This window comes from Taeniopygia guttata, chromosome Z (assembly GCF_048771995.1).
Source record: "Taeniopygia guttata chromosome Z, bTaeGut7.mat, whole genome shotgun sequence".
Taxonomy (NCBI): domain Eukaryota; kingdom Metazoa; phylum Chordata; class Aves; order Passeriformes; family Estrildidae; genus Taeniopygia; species Taeniopygia guttata.
The window spans coordinates 66,078,749-66,100,374 of record NC_133063.1 but is presented as its reverse complement, the minus strand read 5'-3'; the positions used below and the strand labels follow the sequence as shown (position 1 = coordinate 66,100,374).

The 21,626-nt window shown below is 37.9% G+C and overlaps 2 protein-coding genes across 6 annotated transcripts in view; both read left to right on the top strand.

Moving 5' to 3' along the window:
* Positions 1-7,993, top strand: part of POLK (DNA polymerase kappa) — a 30,676-nt gene extending 22,683 nt beyond the window's left edge. For all 5 annotated transcript variants that reach the window (XM_030257366.4, XM_002187603.6, XM_072922214.1 and 2 more), the window contains 6 exons: positions 198-230; positions 1,966-2,062; positions 3,137-3,308; positions 4,119-5,075; positions 6,180-6,231; positions 6,382-7,993. In XM_030257366.4, the coding sequence (XP_030113226.4) occupies positions 198-230; positions 1,966-2,062; positions 3,137-3,308; positions 4,119-5,075; positions 6,180-6,231; positions 6,382-6,466 (1,396 nt within the window). In that variant the 3' untranslated portion in view covers positions 6,467-7,993. The remainder of the gene's footprint in view (positions 1-197; positions 231-1,965; positions 2,063-3,136; positions 3,309-4,118; positions 5,076-6,179; positions 6,232-6,381) is intronic.
* A 152-nt stretch (positions 7,994-8,145) lies between these two features.
* The window catches only part of ANKDD1B (ankyrin repeat and death domain containing 1B), a 28,587-nt gene continuing 15,106 nt past the window's right edge, over positions 8,146-21,626 (top strand). Inside the window, 7 exon segments of the mRNA XM_030257379.4 lie at positions 8,146-10,390; positions 12,795-12,898; positions 14,858-14,956; positions 16,614-16,739; positions 16,829-16,933; positions 18,680-18,774; positions 20,269-20,371. Of these exon segments, the coding sequence (XP_030113239.4) occupies positions 10,315-10,390; positions 12,795-12,898; positions 14,858-14,956; positions 16,614-16,739; positions 16,829-16,933; positions 18,680-18,774; positions 20,269-20,371 (708 nt within the window). The 5' untranslated portion in view covers positions 8,146-10,314.

The window sequence follows — 21,626 nt, the reverse complement described above, 5'->3', positions numbered from 1 at the left end:
TAATCTACAGTATTTTTTAAGTTGTTCTTTTTACACTTGCTTAAACTTGATACACAATATTTGTAGAAAAAGTTAGCATCCAGACTATAGAAAAGACTGCTGTTAGTTATTTGAGCATGTTTGGTTGACTTTGAGTTTATTGAAAAGATAGCATTTCTACATCAAGAAAGTATAATAAAGTTTTTTTCTCTTTAAAGGGATGGAGAAAGAAAAAGTATGAGCACTGAAAGGTATGCTTCTTTAATATTGAAAAAATAGTGTTAACCATTGGAAGCACTAAATACCAAGTAATGTATTCTTTTATTAGTTATGTAATTTTATCGTGTATTTATTTAAACATGCACATACACAACAAGCTTGCTAAATCAAGATTCAAGCTTGCATTATTTTTTGTCCTGGGCTCCAGAACTCCATGGAGGTATATTTGTCAGTTTGAGTATTCTCTTATCATCCAATTCTGCTAGTGCTTTAATGCATCAAAATGATCTTTAAACCATAAGATAAGGTGGAAATATAGCTTGAATTTTTTTTTATCTGTTTAAGCTTAATGTCAATATCAGTGTAGTAGTCTGCAGTCACATGTATTTCCTAACTTAAATTTTTACCAGAGTAAAGTTCATTAAGAAGGTAGTTAACTTTTAAAAAATGAGTTCTGCCATGAGAATCTATAAAGCACTGTAGTAATTATCCCTATCATCATGTGTTTTTTTAGAAAAGGTGGTAAGAAAAGATGCTTAGTCCTGTCATTTTGAGACTTAATAGCTGTGAGCAGCTTAAATAAGCCCAATACTATTTTGGTACCATTACAGCTGAAAAATTTATGGCTTTAGTGTTTTGCTGCCTTGCAATCAGACAGATATTTTGGACATCTTTATAGTATCTTTCTGTATTGCTTTCTTCCTTTCTTTTTTTTCCTCAAATCGGAACAGTTTTAGACCAGAAATGTTTACAGGCTACTGAGATCATGAAACTAGTTTCTATGGGGGAAAAGACAACCCTGAAATAGCATTCTCTCTATCCTGTCCGTTTCAAGCCTTGGACTTCCACAACTTCTCAATCACTGCAGAATTGTCTAAATAGTATGAGTTACTCCTTGGATAGTGGTATGAGACCCACAGTGAAATACTCATCCAATTAGTTTGACAGTATGCAAACATTCTTAGGGGAATGTTAATCATAATAAAGGATGCCTTTTCAGTACAGTCAGATAAAACTGACTATAACTTAGAGATGTAAAATCCACTATAATTTTATTGACCTTACATTTGTAAATATAAAATTTGACATGGAATAATCTGTCTATGAGACTTTTCCAAAGCATGTGCTGTCTGTAAGTTTTGCTTTCCATTTCCCTTGAAACAACTTAATGTTGCTTTTCCTGTGATGTTATTACAGAAAAGCAAATGTGAAAGAAAAAGATAACACTAATTTCTGTTCCAAGAAGCTCTAGCAAAGGCAGTTTGCAACATTTTTGGCAGAAAGATAGCTTTTTCTCCTCTGAGACTAGGCATAATTATCCTAGTTGGCATCTTTTTCTTAGCATCTGCATTATTTATTTCTGATATTTGGCTCTGATGTTGACTTCCAGCTCCTGGCTTTCTTCTGATGTTATACAGTATGTACAAATGAGATTAAATGCAAATAACTTGGCTGGCTCTATGAATTCACTTACTGTTAGTATTCTGTCTTGCAAATACTTAAGCATTAATGACATTAAATTTGAATCATTTTCAAATAGTGCATGAAAAATTGAAACCAAATTATTTCATTATTTGAAGGACCTTTCAAACATTTTGCAAACAAAATATTCCCCTTAATAATCATTGTGCCTTGAAGTAAGAATTTTAACCTATATAACATTCTTTTGATTATAGTATTGTTTAACTGTATAAAAAATACTTTTAGATTGCAGACACTGAACATATTATAGGATTCATACTGAAAAAGATAATATTTTTGTCTTAGAACATTCAGTGAAATAAACACAGCAGAAGACCAGTACAGTTTGTGTCGCGAGCTCTGCAGAGACCTTGCTCAAGACTTACAGAAAGAGGGACTTAAGGTATTTATATTATTCAGGTTATTATTATTGAGCTTTTATTTTTTATTTTGTACTTTCATTATTAAAAGATGACTTGCAAAAAGATGTTTTGCACTCCCAACAATTCTATACAGCTTTAGAATAAATGCTTTCAGCAGCATCATGCCATGCAATCTATCTTCAGAAGTCTTAATTTTTTAATTTTCAGATGTTTAGGATGACTTATGCAGCATTTTGTTGTTGTGTGAGTGGCTATCTAGAAATATGTGTAGGATAAAAATTAAAACGAGTTTTGAAATATGAAAAATAAATCAAGTTGTTTGGCATGTAAACATTTTATTCTAAAACCAATGTTTGTAAGGGAATAATAGAGCTGGTTGTCCATAATCCATGCTTTGGTCAATTGTGGAATCCTAATGTATTTAAAACACTGTTTCTCTCCTGTATACATACAGGATCTAGTCAGTAGCCAGTTTTTTAGTTTAAAAACTTGACACGTGCCGAACTTGCTGACAAGTTATTCACACCATTCAAAGGTATCAATAGTAGAAACAGTCCCTTTATTCCTTCTCCCCAGATACCTGTTTTTCACTTGGAAAGAGTAAATATTTGCTTTGAAAGTCTTACGGTAATGTACGGGATTATATTTAAGACATAAAATAATTGTTAATCTTCTTCAGCCATAAAAGATTATCTCAAAAGATAGGTTGAAGGGGAAGTGATGAGCTAAGGAGGACAAAGGGTTAAGCTTACAAAAGCACCAAAGAGAGTGCTAGTTACTTACATTTGGACGGACATTATAGAGCACACAAATTGAGAGGTGCTGCCAGGGAAATACCAGTGCCAAACACAAATACTGTCTGTGGTTGTGACAGCACTGTGCAGGAGGAAGTAGTTTTTCTATTAATCTGTAATGAGGTATCACTTTTGTGTTGTTCATAGTTAGGATATCTGGCACTGAAAATTTCCATATGAGGAAATAATTTTTTTAAAGTGGGGTAGAAGTTGCATCTGTAGCCAAAATGTGAACTTAATGTGAACTGTGCCATATATGACATACATTTTAAACATTTTTTAAATTGTATTTTTTCCTAGGGTAAAACTGTTACACTGAAGCTTAAGAATGTGAACTTTGAAGTTAAAACAAGAGCTTCGACTGTGCTGTCTTCTGTTTCTACTGAGGAGGAAATATTTACTGTTGCTAAAGATCTGCTAGGAACAGAAATCAATAGTGTTGCTCCTCACCCTCTTCGGATAAGACTTATGGGTAAGATATTTCAAATTCATTCTTCCTTTTCAGAGTTAGGAAATCTGATAGTGTTTTGAAATAACACACCGTACTTTAAAGTAAAACTGGTATTAATGCATATATCCTTTTTCTACTGCTGGTAATTTTTGCAAAGTGAACAGATCTGTGCTGAGTAATTTAGGAAGTTTTACTAATGAGTGCTGAATGGTGACTTAGGAAGTTTTACTAATTGAGGTGGTACTTTTTTATGCAACAGCTATCACATCATCGTGACGGTAGAAACTTGAGTCATAGCAGTGCTTAATTCTGCTGCTTTAAATGAGCTTTTAAATCTGCTTTGCACCACAACAACAGAAGCGCTTACAGATCTGAAAGTACAGAGTTCTGGAGGAGATGTGAACATTTCTGATGACAGTAAGCTCTGTGTTTTGACCCTGAGACATGTTTCAGGTGCTTATGTGTTCTGCTTGAAAACATTGAGCGGTATATAGTTTACTTGACTAAGATACTAGAAAGTGAAGAAAAATGTTTTGATGGGTGAAGTTCATGCAAAACTTTCAGACTGAATTCTATGTAACAGTATTTATAACTTTGTGCTATAATGCAATGAGTTAAAACTTCAGAGTAATAAAATTAACAATATTGTTGGATTAGTCCTTGGGCCTGATAAAATTGTATTGACATTGTGATGCATTTGGAAGTAGTCTAGCATTTTCTTATAGATAAATTTTGCCTTTATTGAGTGAATGTATACCTCAAAAGGGTTTAACTAGGAGTTAGTATCAAGTTTCATATAATTATTATTATAAGTTTCTTTTTCATCATTAGGTGTACGAGTATCAGGATTTCTAACTGAAGAAGAAAAGAAATACCAACAAAAAAGCATTACAAGTTTCTTAAAATCAGGAAAAGAAATTGGTTTCCTTAGGCTTCAGCCAGAGAAGGCCAACCAGAAGTATTTCACAAAAAATTCAGAAGCTCATAGAGGGAGTTTTTTTGATCAAAAGCGAGCAGCAAGACAACTAAACAGTGAGAATATTTCTCCAAATGAAAGCAGAGGTAAGCAGCTCTTTCAGGATGATAAATCACCTGCAAATTTTATGGAAGAAACAAAGAAAGTCGCAGATTTACAGAATTCTAATGCTTGTAAGATCTTCACCTGTCCTGTTTGCTTTGAGAAGCAAAGCAGCAATAATTTGGAAGAACTTAATAGACACATTGATGAGTGCCTCAGTGGGATGTGTGTTAAAGATACTGTGGAAATATCCAAGAACGACAGTTCAAGAGAAAATACATCTAACTTTCTTCCACAATTTAAAAATGAGTGGGTTGTTAAATGTCAAAATAATAAAACAGATCAATTATCAGGAACAGACCAGTCTGCATGTGTATCTGACAGCTCTACTGACAATAGCACAGAAAGATTTAGTCAGATACCTGATAAATCTCCCAGCAAACGACAGCCCAGCAATCTCAGTGACATTGCTAGAAAAGTGTGTATGAAACAGTGTTTCTTCCCCAAACAAGTATCACAAGACAATGAAGACCATTTTGACAAGACTGAAGATACAGAAGGAGCTAGTTCATCCTGTTTCTTTGAAACCAAAGAAGACAGTGTTCTTGTTTGTCCAGTTTGTAATTCAGAACAGAAAACTACCAGTCTTACAGCATTTAACAGGCATGTTGATGTCTGCTTAAATAAAGGCCTTATCGAGGAGCTGACAGAAAAAGAGGATTTTCCTACTAAGACTTATAATATGGAAAACTCAAACAGTTTTCTCTCTGGTAAGTATATGCACTAGTATATGTTTAATTATTAGAATTGTCTGTATTTGCAATTAAGATACTTTGGCAATGATGAACTTTGAAATTTTTTTCTCAACAAGCTTATTTAAGTAAGGCCTATATAGGAGTGAACATTTTTATTTAAAAAAGTATCAAATTGATTTTCATGACAAACTAGATTTATGAATGTGATGTTAATTTGTCAGTACCCTCCCACCTGCCACAAAAGTGACACATTAATTACTACTTATTTCTGGAAATTGTATGTTGGTTACACTCAACCATATTCAGAAAGGTGTTTGTGAGGCCACTAGATTAAAATGAAAATCAATGAGAACATCATCAACCTTTATTGTTTCAGATTCAGTTAACAGAGTGGCTTCATTATATCATGTGCTGGCAAAAATAGAGATGAGAACTATTGCCTAAAGGAAGAAACTTCCAATTCTGTTTTATAGCTAATAAAATATATCACATAACTTCACCTGTAACATGCCACAGGACTATCATTCATGTTTTCTGAAGTAGTTCCTCTTTTTGACAAAGAGTTCATCTTCAGCCAGATTAGAGTGCATATGCAGGTAGTAAAGTATCTGCTTAAAGTAGTCCCTAATCTATTTTAAGAACCTTATAAAAAGAAATTAAAATGCTAATGTGTTAGAATTTTCATAAAACAATTAAGACTTAAAATAAGAATATTTTACAAGAAAATTTTCAAAGTGATATTGCTATTACATGTGCAAACATGTTTTAATTTAAATGGAAGACTTACTTTAGGTGAAGTTTCTTTTCTGCTCCCTGGAGTATAAAAAAATTAAAACCATGATTTTTAACTACCATCTTGAAAATCAACTACATTATGCTGAAATATTTCTGCAAAGTGTAACAAGATTCAAAGTAATTGCTTATAATTCAGTAACATAAAGGCTTTTTGGTTTTCTCTTTTAAAAATGGTAATATAAACTACAGTATTCAAGTTGAAGATAATAAAATGCTATCTGCTTGAGATAGATTAGATTTTTAAAAAAGTTCTTCCATCGATGTAGTTTCTGAAGCATTCTTTATTGAAGTAACTAATTTTGGTTGTTTTCAATTACTTTTAAGGAGGTTTAAGCAAAGGACAGCAATGCACAAATCCATCACAAGGAACAAAAAGGTAAGTGTTTTTTGAAAGTCTGAGTATCCAACTTGTTTTAAAATAATGAAGTCCAGAAAAACATTCAGTGTGGTAAAACCTGAGTTGGTATGCATTATGTATTTTAACTTCTTACTGTTTTTTTTTTCCTCCCTCTTTGTTTAACCCTAGGTCTGGACTAACAGCTTCACAGTCAGTATCAAAAAAAGCCAAGTCAAGCAATTCCAAACATACAATTAAAATGTTTTTTAAATGATTGTGTAGCAATGTGTTCTATATGAAGCCTTACATGGAGTTTTATGACTGCAAGTTAATTTAGCATTGGCAGTAGGCTGGATTCAGGTACCTGTGTAACAAGAACATGATGTCTGAGACAGAGAAGAGATAAAATGATTTTTTTTTTCTTTTTCTTTATTTTATTTTCTTTGGAGAATAATACTTTTTTCCCCACTTGTTTCCAAGAATCAAAATTTGCTAGCACTTTGATTTAGCTCCCTAGAATACCCAGGAATCATTAGCTAGGGTGCCCCACTGTACTTGCTGAAGGCCCTCTTCCCACACCTGAACTTCTGTCTTCCCTATTGTAAAAATAAAATTATGAGTTTAACTGTGTGATAACAAAGAAGAGTTGAGTGGCTCGATTTCAGCTAATGTCTGTCTTCATAGTGGACACAAAAATGTGTTTGTCTCACAGTTACACAGGATAAGAACAAGAACTGAGAGCACTATCAAGCTTTCATTGTTACTGAAAATTATTTCAGTAAGAGTTGATTGACCAGATCTGAAGAACTCATCGTGGTGAGATAAACAATGACTTCACTTACTTAAAAAATGTTTAAAAATCTGTTGATTGAGATGATTCCTCCAGGATATTCAGACAAATGCTGTTTGATCTCTGGCCTTTCTAAAGGGACTGAGATTTTTTTTACAGTTTGAAATTGTTACCAATGAGTAGCACTAAATTTATTCTAAATAAAAGGTTCCATGGTGCAATATTAATGGATTATGTGCAAGTACAAGATAATGAACCTTCTTATTGTTTAGCTATCTTTCTCTTTTAAGTTACTTTGTATTTCTGAATAAATTGTCTTCTGTGAGTGCATATGTGGAAAGAGGAATGTAAGTGCAAATATTTAAAATGGTCTGTTTAGATTTTTTCTGTTCACACCAAATTTTTTAAAGGTGTTTTATTATAATTAAGTATTTATCAGACAAATAATTTATTATAACAACATGTTTCTTAGAAGTTATACAAACAATGCCAAGCCCTGTAGGAAATACAAATTGCTTTTTCAACTGCAAGGTCTTTTAAAGATGTGGCTGCTGTAGAAGCAACTATTTTGTTGTTCAACTGTAATGGGATTTGCTTGTTTTTTAAACAAACAAATGTACACATGGTGTGTATTAAATGCCCAAGCCAGTTCAGAATATGTTTCCAGAATTGCTGGAATGATTACACCATCTCTACCTGCTTATCTGTTTGTTTGTCAGATGCCACTGTACCCACACCTCTGTCATTTGAATTCATGTCAGTGCTCCCTTATCTGCTTCGGACCAAATCAGCTGGACTAGTTCAGACTGTAAATTGATTCAGTCAAATTTTTCAAACTGGGTCAGTGAGCACTCAGCATGAGCTGTTCTGTTGACGTACATGGGAACTTCTGGTAGGAAATACATAAAAGCAGCTGACGGAGCGTAAGTCAACTAACTGCTGTTTAGAAAGTGAACACCTTTCCCTTTTTTGGTTTGTACCTCTGATTCAATAAAGTGTAGAATGTAAGTATTACCTTGTCATGGTGTATGTATCTTTAAAACATCTATTTTTACATAAGCATTACATAGCAAAAAGTAAGCTACTCTTACGTGCTTGAAAAAATAAGTTAGTTGGCTTAGCCTCAAAAGTTGCCTTGCCATTTGTTTAACAGGGAAGCGTCATAGAGTTATCCTAGTGTCATGAAAAGGTTGTAGATGTGTCAGTATTAATGTGAAAATAAAACTCATAGTTTGACTGTAAATTATTTATTACAATTCCATTTTGTGTTGACCCTAGCTGGATGCCAAGCAGCCACCAAAGCTTGCTCACCTCTGCAGCTGGACAGGGAAGAGAAAATATAATGAAGGGCTTATGGGTTGAGATAAGGACCAGGAGAGATCACTCATGAAATATCATCATGGGCTAAGCAGGCTCTAATTAGATAATGTAAAAAATTTGTCTAAATTCAATTAGATGAATTGAATTTATCACTAAAAAAAAATGAGAGCAGGCTGAGAAGTAAAAGAAGATCTTAAAAACACCTTTCCCACATCTGTCTCTCCTCAGCTCTGCCTCCTCCCCCAGTGGCACACAGACAGGGAATGGAGTTTATGCTCAGCTCCTCACACCTTGTTCCTGCTCATGGAGAGGAATGTTCCCCCTGCTCCAACATACGGGATCCCTCCCATGGGAGACAGTTCTCCATGAACTTCTCCAGCATGAGTCCATGCCATGGGCAGCGCTCTCTGTGAACTGCTGCAGTGTGGGTGACTCTTCCATGGGGTGCAGTCCTCCAAAGACAGGCTGCTGCAGTGTGGGTCTCCCACGGTGTCACAAGTCCTACCAGGAAAGCTGCTGCAGCATGGGCTCCTCTCTTCACAGGTCTGCAGGTCCCCGCTCTGGTGTGAGCTTCCCATGAGGTCACAGCCCCTCTCAGACATCCACGTGCTCCAAAATGGGACTAAACTTACTTTCCCAGGATTGTTTTTTCTTTCAGCTGAGTTACATTCACCTACTGGAAGTACAGGTGGTGAAATTGCCGTATCAGACTGGTATATCAATTGTAAAGATTTTTTTATATCACAGCCTCTATATACCAGTAATATTTAAAGACGATAAGAACTGTTAAATCTCTTGATCTAAGGTAAGCAGAATTTGAGCAAATAGTTTTTGTATCCAAATTCGTTAAATTTACAAACTCTTGAGTTTTTTAGATTAATTTTATTATGGACAGGTATGGTGTTAGTCATCTTGGAAAATAATGTGATTGTGGAATTTAATTTAAGAAGAAACTACAGAAAGCAACTCCAATGTATCTACAACTGTGTGAGGCTGGATACTGGTGGTTCTGCTTTCTTGGAACTACTTTTGCTATATTTATATTGAAATAGAAATATGAAAGGCTATTTTTAAAGTAAAATTCAATGTAGTCCTTAAAAAAATTATGCCCTGTTGCAGAAAAATTGTTGTCTATGTGAAAGGAAATACCAAAGACCAAACTCATAATGGATGTCAGGATAAGTTGAGAAATAGGTAGGTTAGATGGATCTCAGTATGTCAGTTCATAGAACCTGAACCTTTGGGGATGTGTGTTTTGGTTTTGATGGGACTTTGACAAAAGCAAATGCAATCAGTTTTTACCTAAAATTGAAGAGTTTTATGATTGGGTGAACTGCTACCACATGTGCATAGTTATGTACAAATTTATGTCAGAAGCACTTCAGTCTCTCACATCCTAAGGCTGTGTGAAGCATGCAGGAGTGCAGGGATGGTCACCCTTTCCTGTCCAGTGAACACTGGTTACAATTATGAGAATAACTCCCAAAAATGGTCTTCAACCTGCATAGAGAGCTCCATGACTACATCCACCTGGCCCCAGGCACCCCATCCAAGCTGTGATACCTCTGTGTGTCTGTATTCATGTGCTTATGGCATGGCTTTTCGAAAGTTGTCTGGTGCAGCGGAAATACCTTTTGTCTGATGTGTGCGCTTGAGCGGGCTGATTGCTCCTGGCACATACGGCTAGCCACTAGTGAAGACGTGCGGGGGATTGGATGGGTAAAGGATGATCCCGTTCAGTGCCTAGCCACTGGCAAGAAATGTAGTGTATTTAGTGCTTGGTTTCTCTGAAAACAAACTCCTAAAGCTGCTCCACAGCTCTGCCCCTTCGCGCGGCGGTGTCCTGGCAGCAGCGGCGTGCTGCGCTGGTGTGCCCGCAGGGGTGCGTTTGTCCCGGCTGCGGGTGCTGTCGTCCTGGGAACCGGTTTCTCAGGCAGCCGGGACACCTCCCTCGGCACAGCGGCCTGCAGCCCTTTCCTTTGGCTGAGGAGGAAGCAGGAGCGTCGGCAGCAATGAAGGGCCCGAGCCGCCTGCTCCGCGGCGGGGAGGAAGCCGCGCAGGGAGCCGCGGCAGCGAGCCACGGGGGCCGTGAGTCCGCGGGGCTGCAGGCGAGACCGCCCGGGCAGCGCAGCCCCCGGGCAGCGCACGGTCTGCTTCCCGCTCTGCGGCCGGCACAGCCCTGCCTTCCCTGGGGGCTGGCCCCGTTAGGGCTGCTGGGACCCAACCAAACCTGCTTTCGCCTTGATCGGAGAGCAGAATGAGCGGTGGGGGTTGGGAAGGGCAACGTTGAGCATGAGTTGTTATACATGTGGTAAAAAACATCAGCAAATGTGTGGATGTGAGACTGGGAGCTGGGCTTTGGAATGTGGTGCTCCCAGGGGCAAGTCCTACAAATTGCCCACTGCTGTGCTTTAACTTCTCCTTTGAACTGCTCTGAGAGGGTTCACTGGTATTAGTCACGTCCCTGGACCTGAGCATCTGCCACCAGTTTCACAGCCAATCACCCAGTTTTGGGAGACACACAGAAATCACAGGATCTTGTGCTCGTAAATACAACCCAGTGATGGGGTCTCCAGCTTTCAGCCTGCAATCCAGTCTGTGAAAGAACTGTAGTTAGTGAAAACAGGTGATTTGTGGAAACGAAGTGGTAGTTGCCAAACCCTGCTTGGCTCAGTCCTGTGATCACGGCGTAACAGCCAGGAACGATTATCTTGGGCTGTGATTCTTGCTCCAAGGCTGGAAAAGAGGGCAGCAAAAGAAAATAACTACTGAAATATCACCACTGGACTCAATGGCTTCTGGACAAGAGAGAAAATAAAGCTTCATTTTTTGTTAGAACAGCAAAACTGTCCTTCCTGATGCATATACAGTAAAGAAACATCATTTTATCTTGTTTTTGAAGGCCGTGTTGAGTAAAGCCTTGAGGTTGTTCCTACTTGTCCTGAGATGCATTTATCTTTGCATCCTCATGTTAGACAGCAGTCAGCAGGAATGAAGTTGGCCTTATTGTAATTAATTGTTGCTAATTAGTGCTGTATCTTTTTTCCCACATTTGTCATAAATTTGCCTTGAGCAAGGTATAGCCTTTGACCATTGGTTTGAAATCAAGTTAGTAGAAAGCTCTGTTGGATACTTCCTAAGGTAACAACTATGAAAACTGGGACTGAGGCATTTAGTCTTCAAAGATCACTGTTCATAATGATGATTTTGCTGTCAGCCATGCTCCTTGTCACAAATGCCAGGAGACTGGGAGAGCGTTTTTATTTGCAAATGATTTTCCCTTCCTTATGCCTGCATGTCATCGTACAAACAATACATACACTGGTGGTTCCCAGAGAAGTTTGGAGGGATGATTATTTTATTAGAGGCACTTGGATAATTTCTTTGGGAAACTGGAAACACCTTTGCAAGTACTCAGTTTAATTTCTGATTAATTTTGTACAGTAAAAATGTGATTATTCTTCCTGGGATGATAGCCACAGGGAACATATAAATGCAATTAAGTGAATGCCATCCTGATTTTCCTTAGTATGCTCTGCAGTCATAGTGCCTCAGGCTGTGTCCTGATTAGGCATTAATGAACTTAGATGTAATATAGTAGGATGAACTTGCCTGAGAGGGCTGTAAGGAATAGATAATTCCTGTAGTTCCTGGTCCAACAGAGTGGTGCCTCCTTGGTGATATCATTGGATAAGTGGCCTTCAGCCCAAAATAGTCTAGACAGAAGACATCTAATTATCTTTTCAGTGTGACATCCTATTGGATTAAAAGTATGTACTAATATTTTTTGCAACTGATGTAACTGCTACACTATTTTCTTTATAGTTATTACATATGTTACAAAAAAAAAACATGAAACATATTCTGACCTCCAGCTAAAGGAGGTCAGACACTGGAATTTTACTTTTCAGGGTTACTATCAGACACTGGAATTCTATTTTTCACAGTTACTGAATGTGTCTTCCTACTTCAGCTGACCAAACAGATGCTAATTTTTGGATTGGGACATTAAAGGAAGGTCTCCATTTAAAATTGTTTTGGTTTGTTTTTCCAGTCATGTCACACTGTTTGGTTACTGCTTTGTATATTTTGTGTTTTGGTGGTATGCTTTAAAACAGAACAATTTCTCAAAGAATAGGAAATAAGTGCTGAAGTTTGTAGCATTCACTGCTATGCCTATGCAGTAATTTGAGATGCAATTAAATACTAAGAGCTTCATAAACAAACTGTTCTTGTGAGTGCCAACTCTGGCAATCTATGTTGTGAAAAGTCTCCCTTTAGCTGCACTTAAAAGTTGAAACTAGAAATATCAGCCAGATGTCTCTAAAGGAGAAAAACCTAGTAATTAAATGCTTTGATGATAAGAAGCAAGTGGTTCTCATAACACCTAATCAGTACAAAGAACAGAAAGTGTAAACAGTATCATCATCCCTTATGTTGGTTATGGCTACTTTTTTAATAATACAGGTTTTTTTATCATGTTTTCCCACAGTACTGCCAGATGAGAGAGAATTTCAATATGCTGCTAAAATGAACAATTTGGATACCATGGAAAAGCTATTTAAAAAGAATGTTGACATAAATGCTGTAGATACTGTGAGTATAAAGTGCCTGACAGATAACTGATGTGAAGGGTGACTCCTTGGGGTTGATGGGGGAATACCAGCATGCCCCCTCAGCTGCAGGAGTGAGGTGCAGAAGTGCCCTCTAGGACCTGATGAAGAAATCACTTCATACAGCCATTATGAACATTACAGCTTAACTTGGGTTTTTCAGTAGTCAGTGTATCACATTGGGAACTAAGGATTTCTCATTTGTGCCCCTGCTCTAGTGTTTCCTCAGAGCTCTTTGGCAACTAATTTCTTGAGTTCTCCATTTTTATGAGTGGGATGACTTTACCTCACAGTCATTTTAAGAATGTATTCATGCTGCTAGCATTACAAATTTCTAAAAAGAAGTATTGCTCTTTGGTTTGCATGGAACTGTGTGAGCATTCTACAATGTCCTCTGACTCCAACCTGAGCTCAGAGTTCAGATTTACCCTAGATATACAAAAATGCATTTCCTATGCTGACTTCAACACCAGGCTTAAAATCTGAGGATATATACTTCACAGTAGCTAAATATAGCATTGTGTTCCACATGAGAGGTAGTTCAACAGCAACCAAGCAGTCATGATATTAATCTAGGATTTTTGTGTAACAGTGTCCTCTCAATAGCTACATATAAATCATCTACCCCTTAGTATCCAGTGTTACTGGGTTCTGAAAAAATTTGCCTCCCATGCCCACATGCATTTTCACTCACTGGGGAATTTAGAAGATAGTATAGTGCATTCCTTGATTTGCTTATGAAACAGACAAGGAGACAAACATTTCCTCTGAGCACACTTCTCTTGAATACTGAGAGTGTCAATTGAATTGCACTCTAAAAGGTCACTTTAAAACAGTTCTTTCTTCCTTCTTGCTTTCCAGAATTCAGAAAGTTAAAAAAAATACATTTTCAGTTCAGTAGTTTGAAACTTTTCTCTGTCATCCTTAAATTAGATCTATACTATGAGAGAGTTACTAGCACAGCTGCAGAGGCATTGTGCTTTGGTTGGTTATCCTAGTAGGGATGTAGCTTATGCTGGCAAAGCCTCTTTTTTTTGTTAATGTTGATCATTCCTGCCCCTGTACTCTCAAGCTAAATAAGAAAGGCTGTCAAAAGATGAGCTTTTTGATAGTACTCTTTCTGTAGTACAAGAGGCTTTTTTCTTACATAAATACACATCATAAATCCCACCTTTTTATTCCTTTTGATGCATATGATTGTAAATTCAAATTTATACAATTCAGGTGATCTTCAGAGAAGCTAAGAAAGCAAATCCAAACTGAATTTTAAAATTAATTGGTTAAATCTCTTATACATCTTTGTATGGAAACTATTAGTCACTAATGTTAAACCTAGTTATGCCCACTTTAACTGAATGCAAAACTCTCTCCAATAAAATTTTATTCAATTTAACAAATCCCTTTTAAATATATACCACTAATAACTTTATCAAAGTCTTCTTCAGAAGCACTGAGCCCATTTACCTCTGTGAAATTACTCACTGTTTGCAAGGTGGTAGCTTTCATTTACGTAGATGATGACTCAGTATGGGAAGGTGACTAACACTGAGTGAGGGAGAAATATTAGCTTGCATTGCAGAGGTTTAGTCAAAAGCAAGGAGGATACCAAAAGCAAGACTAACTGCGTACATACAGACCTCAGCTATTCAAACAACACCATGCAATAATATAATAAACAAGGATGCTTCTTGTACTGCACACACCTCCCCTATATAGTGTTTGACTGCTTCATGCCATTTTGACATTTCAGTGAAAGGACAATACTATGTAGACTAACAAAATATATAGATAAAGATCAAGTGTGACTGTTGAAGGAGAAGTATGAAAAAGTATATATTAACAGGCACATTTGGTAACAATCAGAGAATTCCAAAAGCCTGACCACGTGTACAGGGAAAGAACTGTATTACAGACCTGACAAACAAAGCTTTATTTATTCCAGCTGAAGCGCACAGCGTTGCATTTTGCTGTTGCAGGAGGCCATGTGTCCATGGTGGATTTTCTTCTTCATCACAAAGCTAGACTTGACATGGCAGATCAGGTAAGCTGGCTTACTTGTTTTGTTTCACATGTATAGGAACTCCTTTGATTAAAAGCAGATAATTTTCTTGTGCTCCCAATTGTGCAAAAATTAAGAGCTTGCAGTAAAAACGTTTTGCTTAGAACTGCACATATTTGTATGAAAAAAGCATTTTTAGAAGAAAAACACATTGCCCGAAGTACTGGATAACTTGAATACCTGAGTGAGCACGAGGCACCTCTCTTAGCCAGGTCACAGTGTTTACGATACAGCCAAGGACATTATTTGCCTTGTGTGCTGCAAGAGCACACTGCTGGCTCATGTTCAACTCGGTGTGCACCAGGACCCCCAGGTCTTCCTCTGCTTTTCAGGCAGCTGTCCCCAGCCAGTACTGGTGCCTGGGATTGCTCCTCCCAGGGGCAGGACATTGCATTTCCCTCTGCTGAATTCTTGCCAGGCCATATCTCCAGCCTGTCAAGGTTTCCCTGGATGGCAGCACACCAATATAGTCTATCAGCCATTTGTCCCTATTTAATATCAAGTTTGCTGTGGGTACCTTCTGCCCATCATTAATGCAGATGTTAAATAACTTTTCCACGATGGATGCCTAGTGCATTGCTTGTGACTGCCTCCAGCTATTCATAACTTGGAAGGTTTTCCAAGACAGGCTTTTAGGCCACAACCACAAATTTTGCTGAAGCCTAGATTTATCTTATTGCCTGCATACCAGGTATATAATCCATATTGCCTGCATACCAGGTACATAATCCATATTGCCCTCCACTGTTCTCCACTGCAATTTCTGCAAATATGGGAAAGACTGGTAAAGTGGAATGAGTCCCATGCAGACCCTCTAGGATGATTAGAAGTGCAGAACAGGGTATATGAGGAGGTGTCCTAATATCCAACCTAAACCTCCCCTTACACAGCTCCATGCCATTTTCTCTGGTCCTGCCAGGTCAGTGCCCGCCCCTCCACTTTCCCTCGTGAGGAGGTTGTGACTTCAGTGAGGGCTCCCCTCTGTCTCCTCCAGGCTGAACAGACCAAGTTTGCTTCTCATATGGTTTCCCCTCAAGGTCCTTCACCATCTTTGTGTTCCACCTTTGGACACTCTCTAATACCTTTATATCCTTGTATTATGGCACCCAAAACTGCCCGCAGCACTGGAGGTGAGGCCACAGCAGCACAGAATTGAAGTAGTCCTTTTGTTTTTAAGATGCTAAAAACACAGTTTGTTTTTTCCTATGAGAAAAAAAAAAAAAAGTTTTTAGAGAATTTGAGAAATGAGAACATTAAAAAGAGGCCTAAATAAAAAATTATGGTGACTTGTGGAAGTATAGTCATTGCATATTGTCACTTGAAACGTCATCCACTGCACCCAGGACTATCTATCTACATGGTTTCTGGAGAGAGAAAATAATTTCCAGGTAGATCTTAATCCCTCTGTTGTAAAATGGGATCTGTCCTTCTTTAGGGATGCCAGACCTTCTGTGAAGAAGTGAGACATTTATCTAGGTCTTTCTCTATTGCATTTAGCTTATTTTAAGTGAGATGAATCCCACCCACACTGTCAGGTGTTCATATTGCTTTTCTAAAAGCCTGCAGACTGGTACCCACTAATACACTGAATCAATCAAAAAGATTTAAAGAAATTTGGCTTGAGGTATTTTGGTGGTAGTTTCTGCCTTTGTAATTTTATTTGACGCACGGCCTGACAGTGATTCATCTTGCAGCCTGGACTGGAAATCTGGATATAATGTGAAAATTAGTTAAAGCAGGTGCTGATCAAAAGGCTAAGAATGAGGCTTGTTGATGACAAATGTAACCAACCCTAAACATGTTTATGTTAGGAAAAAATCAAACATTCTTACAGACTGACTTACCATTTTTCAGGAAGGAATGAACGTACTACATTTTGCAGCTCAGAGCAACAGCATTAAAATAGTTGATTATTTCCTCCAAGATCTTAATGTGAATGACTTGAACAAACCTGATGGGGTACAGCATGTTTCTGTTTACTTCTTTGATGTAATGAGGCTCTTGTTTCGGGGGAAACAATCTTGACTTGGGGAATTTCAATGAATTTTACTTTATTGACAGTTACATATACTTTTAATTACTGACTTGGATGCTGAGAAACCGGTAAAAGAAGCAGCCAGACAAGCACTTAATGGCAACACCTTTCCTCCCTCTTTGCCCAATTCAGTTGGACTGCAGACACCCTCTGCTGTCCTTGCTTTTGCTGCGTCAGTGATGCTCAGTCGTGGTAAAGCAATAGGAGGCAGAGGAGGCTGGGCTCAGTCCCCAGTCAATTCCTTTTTTTTCTGCTCTTTGCTTCTTACTATTTTCCTCTGCTCCAGAAAACTGCTTGCATGGGCTGCAGTCACCTGTGGATGTACCTTCCCCTGTGTCTCCTTCCTTGCATTTTCTTGTGTCTCCTGCTGCATCCCTTGTGTATCCTTCCCACAGCACTGCCCAGCCATTCTTACATAGAAGCATCATTTGGTTCTGTGGTGGAGTTAAATGCTGGCACATCATGGGGCAGTTTGATCTACATGGAGCCAGCTGAAATGTCTGTGCCCAGCACAGGGCAGCCTCTGACATTTCCCACACAGCTCATCTTCACAGACCCCTGCCCTTACCAAAACATGCCAGTCATGGCCAACATGGACATGTTTCACCAATGCAGAACACAGAACTCTGTGCAGCTATCCTCCAGAGGTGCACTGACTCTCCAACAGTGCCTTGTCCTCATGAGGTTTTCTATGTTTTTAATTTTAATTTCCACAATGTTGGGATCTTGTTTTGAAAGTCTATGTCGCTAAGTCAGATATTTTATCTTGACATGAGGAAAGCTTACTCCCATGAGATTTGACACCTAAAGAACAAATCTCTCTTTATTTTTCCTGAGTTTCTTGAATTTTATTGACCCAAGGGTGCAAAATTCTGAGTTCTTTTTACAAATGACATGTCTGACAAAACAGAGTTAATTTAATAAAACATACCTTTAGGCCTGGGAAAGGAAAGATGAGAAGGACCTTCTCAACCACCTGTTGAGGTTGCATCATAAGTCTCTACTAGGTGCATGCATTTTTTTTTTTCTAGACATTTCTGTAGACACCATCAGGCATGATGTGAAGCCATTTTACCTAGCTGGTTATATGCCTTAACGTCTTGAACAATGGTATGGTTTTGTGTCAGTTGAGTTTGTAAATGATTTGAAAAGTTTCTGTTAGTTTCAACACTACCAAAACCCCCTGCAATGTACAGTGCTAAATTCAGGCCTCCTGGATGAAACTTCTGAGACATGTCAGTTTTGGTCTCTGCTACCAGAATTTGGGTCAAACAAATTCACCCATGGAAATAAATTTTGTCATTTCTTTTCTGCCTGTTTCTGAGCATCCTCAGACTTTTAATGACACAGTTATTTTAATTATTTTCATACTGAGGAAAAAATAGGATTAAAAATTTTTGAGTGTATTTTCCATGTTTTTACAATTTCTTAACAGTTTTTATATATTTTATTCAGGATATGAAAAATGTATGATCTGTTTGTATACACTAAGTATAATTCTAACTACTGCTCTTTTATGTATCTACTATTGTGTTAATCTCCTTAGTCATATGATATATAAATTTTATGTAGGATACGTATTTACATATGCATGTCATATATCTAGTAACTAGAAGTTAAGTATTTCTACTTTCTGTAACACTGTGTTTATTTCCATAATTGTTTTCTAGAAAGGTAAAAAGCCATTTCTTCTGGCCTTTGAAAAAGGTCATGTTGACATGATAAAAAATTTGATTGCTCTGAAGCTATTTACATCTGAAAAAGATGAGATAAATGTTTCTTTTCCACAGAAGTACAACTACAAATGTGCTTATGAAAGATTATTTTGTTTCACTGTGATTATTATACAATCAAATATCTGAGTGCTCTGTATAGATGTTACAGAGATATATGGGACCAATAAATATAAAAGGATGCTGATTTTTTTTAGTGGTTAAGGGAAGGCAGTGGGATGATTGCCAGGAGACTTTTCCATACACATTCATAATTTATGCAAAGCAAGACTAGCATATGCTGTCTGCTGAGAGAAGTGGGGAAGCCTGGTGATACAGGTGTCAGGCTCTTCTGGGAGATCAATTTCTCAGTATTTCACTCTGTGTCTGTGTCACTGTGTGACCAATTTTTCAAAGGTGTTTAAAAGCTTCAGGATGAAAATAAACACCTATAAATTCTTTTTCAGCAGTACCTTTACACTTCAATCTGATTGAGTTTTTTTGACACTCTATTTTAAGGTATCTTAGTAATTTTCGAAGTCTGCTCTTAAATTTATTTTTCCTCACTTTACTATTTCTGGAATGAGCAAGTTAGTATTTCTCTGCATCTGAGACATTGTAAGGACAAATACATTAAAAATTGTGAATATGTCAGATACTGCATTTACAGAACCACATAAGTAAGCACTCAGAAAGTGATGTTGGATTTCTTTCTTTTCTGGTAATAGTTTAAAAGCTGCAGTGCCAACCAGAACTCTGCTATGCTAAGCAGTTTGTCAGCAGAGGTTGAAAGATGTCATTGTCCCAGATATCTAGCAGCTTAAAGGTGTCAACAGCACCAGGAGGTAAATGCTGTGGTCCTGCAAATTAAGTAAGAAGACAGGACAGAAACTCATCTCCAGGGTCACCAAACTAAATCACACTGTAACCATCAATGTTAAAAAGGATTCCCACATCTTCCCACTCAATGCTGTGAATGAAAAACTGTTCTGGACTCTCATTTTCCTGAGAGTTAGGATTCTTCTAATTTTTTTTGCCATTTTTATACTATTTTGTATGCTTACATTTTCTTTTAGTTCAAAAGCTGTGGCTCTGCCTGAAGTTGTTAGTTGCTTTTTTTTTCTTGGTGGTGTGGCGTGGTGTTTTGGTTTTGGTTTTGTTTCTGTTTTGTGTTTTTTAATTTTCTGGAAAGAAATTGCACTGACGGTGACAGAAATCAAAGACTGTGATGTTGATGTCAAATTTCTGTACTCTGACCTAGGCTTTTTTACTCTTTAAATCACTGGTCTTGGGGGTTCAGTGTAGTACCTGAAGTTTTCTTCTGGTTCATATGTTAGGAGTTAGAATTTCAGATCTTTTTGCTGGTATACATTGAAGTTTTCAGACAACCAACCAGAACGGACTAGATCAAGATTAGACTGAATCTTGGCACATGCTGTGTGCAGTTGCCTCCCTCTCCTTGTACGCAAAGGACCAAAGGCATTGTGTTGGTTTTAATTGTTGTCTTTATTCTGGATTTTAAAATATATTATTTGACATTTTAATTGCAAAGAGGGAAACACAGCATTGCATTTAGCAGCCAAAAATGGTCACAGTGAAGTTGTGGAAATTCTACTTGAACAATGGGAGGAAATAAATTACCTCAATCAGGTAAGTACCCTAAACTATTGAAAAAAATAAAGTCAAATATTTGAAAAATGTTCTAAAAAAATCAAATCTAAAGGAAGAGATGTGGCACTGAGGACACTTCATTAGTCTTGCTGGTTTCCTAGTAACTTTGCATCCTGTTTCCTTGTTCCTTGTCCAATAAATTAAGCTCCCTTAATTCCTTCAGTGTCATGCTCTGTCCTCTATGCCTTACACACATCCTCCCCTGCATTTGGCAAGCCCTTGCATAACTACCAGCAGAAGAGAGCAGTGGAAGGCCTTAACCCTGTTGCTCTCTGGCATCCAGCATTTTTAGCTGTGTGATCTCATTCCTTTTAACATCTCACTCTTAAGCACTTCTGGTGCTTTTCAGCCTATTCATTGAGCAGTTTGACTTGCATACCAAGCACATACCATCACAGGCACTTCAGCAGAGGTAATCTGTATCTTGTCCATCTGACCTCAGTTGCACAAAAGTGGCTGCAGACACTGCCCATCCAATTTGCTTTCCTAGTTTAGTGTTGGTGAAGCTCAGCCAGCGTATTCATCAATTATGTATTAGCTGTGAAGGTTGTATCCCTGATTTAATGCACTCTTGAGGTTCATTTTAAGGCTTAAACATGGAGTGGAGGAGGGAAATGCGCACTAACTGCTCCTCTCAGCGTTCTTGCTTTGCAAAGGGTTCATGTCTCTTCTGTTTCTTCTATGGGGCAGCTGGAACATCCTGGGCAAGGTAATTTCCTTTGTCGTGGGCTGGAATGCCCGCTGTGGGAACCTGCCATGTGGTTGATGATTTCCTCTGCTGGGCCGCGGGGCAAAATGAGTAACTCCTACCCAAGGCCCTCCTCTTCCTTAATCAGACTGACACACTGGTGAGTTGAGAAGTTCCCTGTTATCCAGCTTGTCTGCTGTTTTCAGCTGTGCCTGTTGTGAGGCTCACGAGCCTCTTTGAAACATGGAGCCCTCGTGTTTCCAAGGCTTGTCTAAGAATGTTGCGCACAAAGCTTGTGCAGCTTGTGCCCCTGTCTTGACATGGCTAATGGTGTGACCTTCCTCTCCAGCTGGAGATGTAATCCGTGTAGGAACAGATCTCTTTTCCCACAGCATGAGCAAAGTACTAAAATGTATTAAGTTTACCAGAATAACATCAGGATTTTAAGCAAAGAAAAATTAGGATTCATTGATTTTTTTTTTTTTTTTTTGTGATTGTTGAAACACCAGAGTAACTTTCATTAAACCTTTGTGTATTTTAGATGTT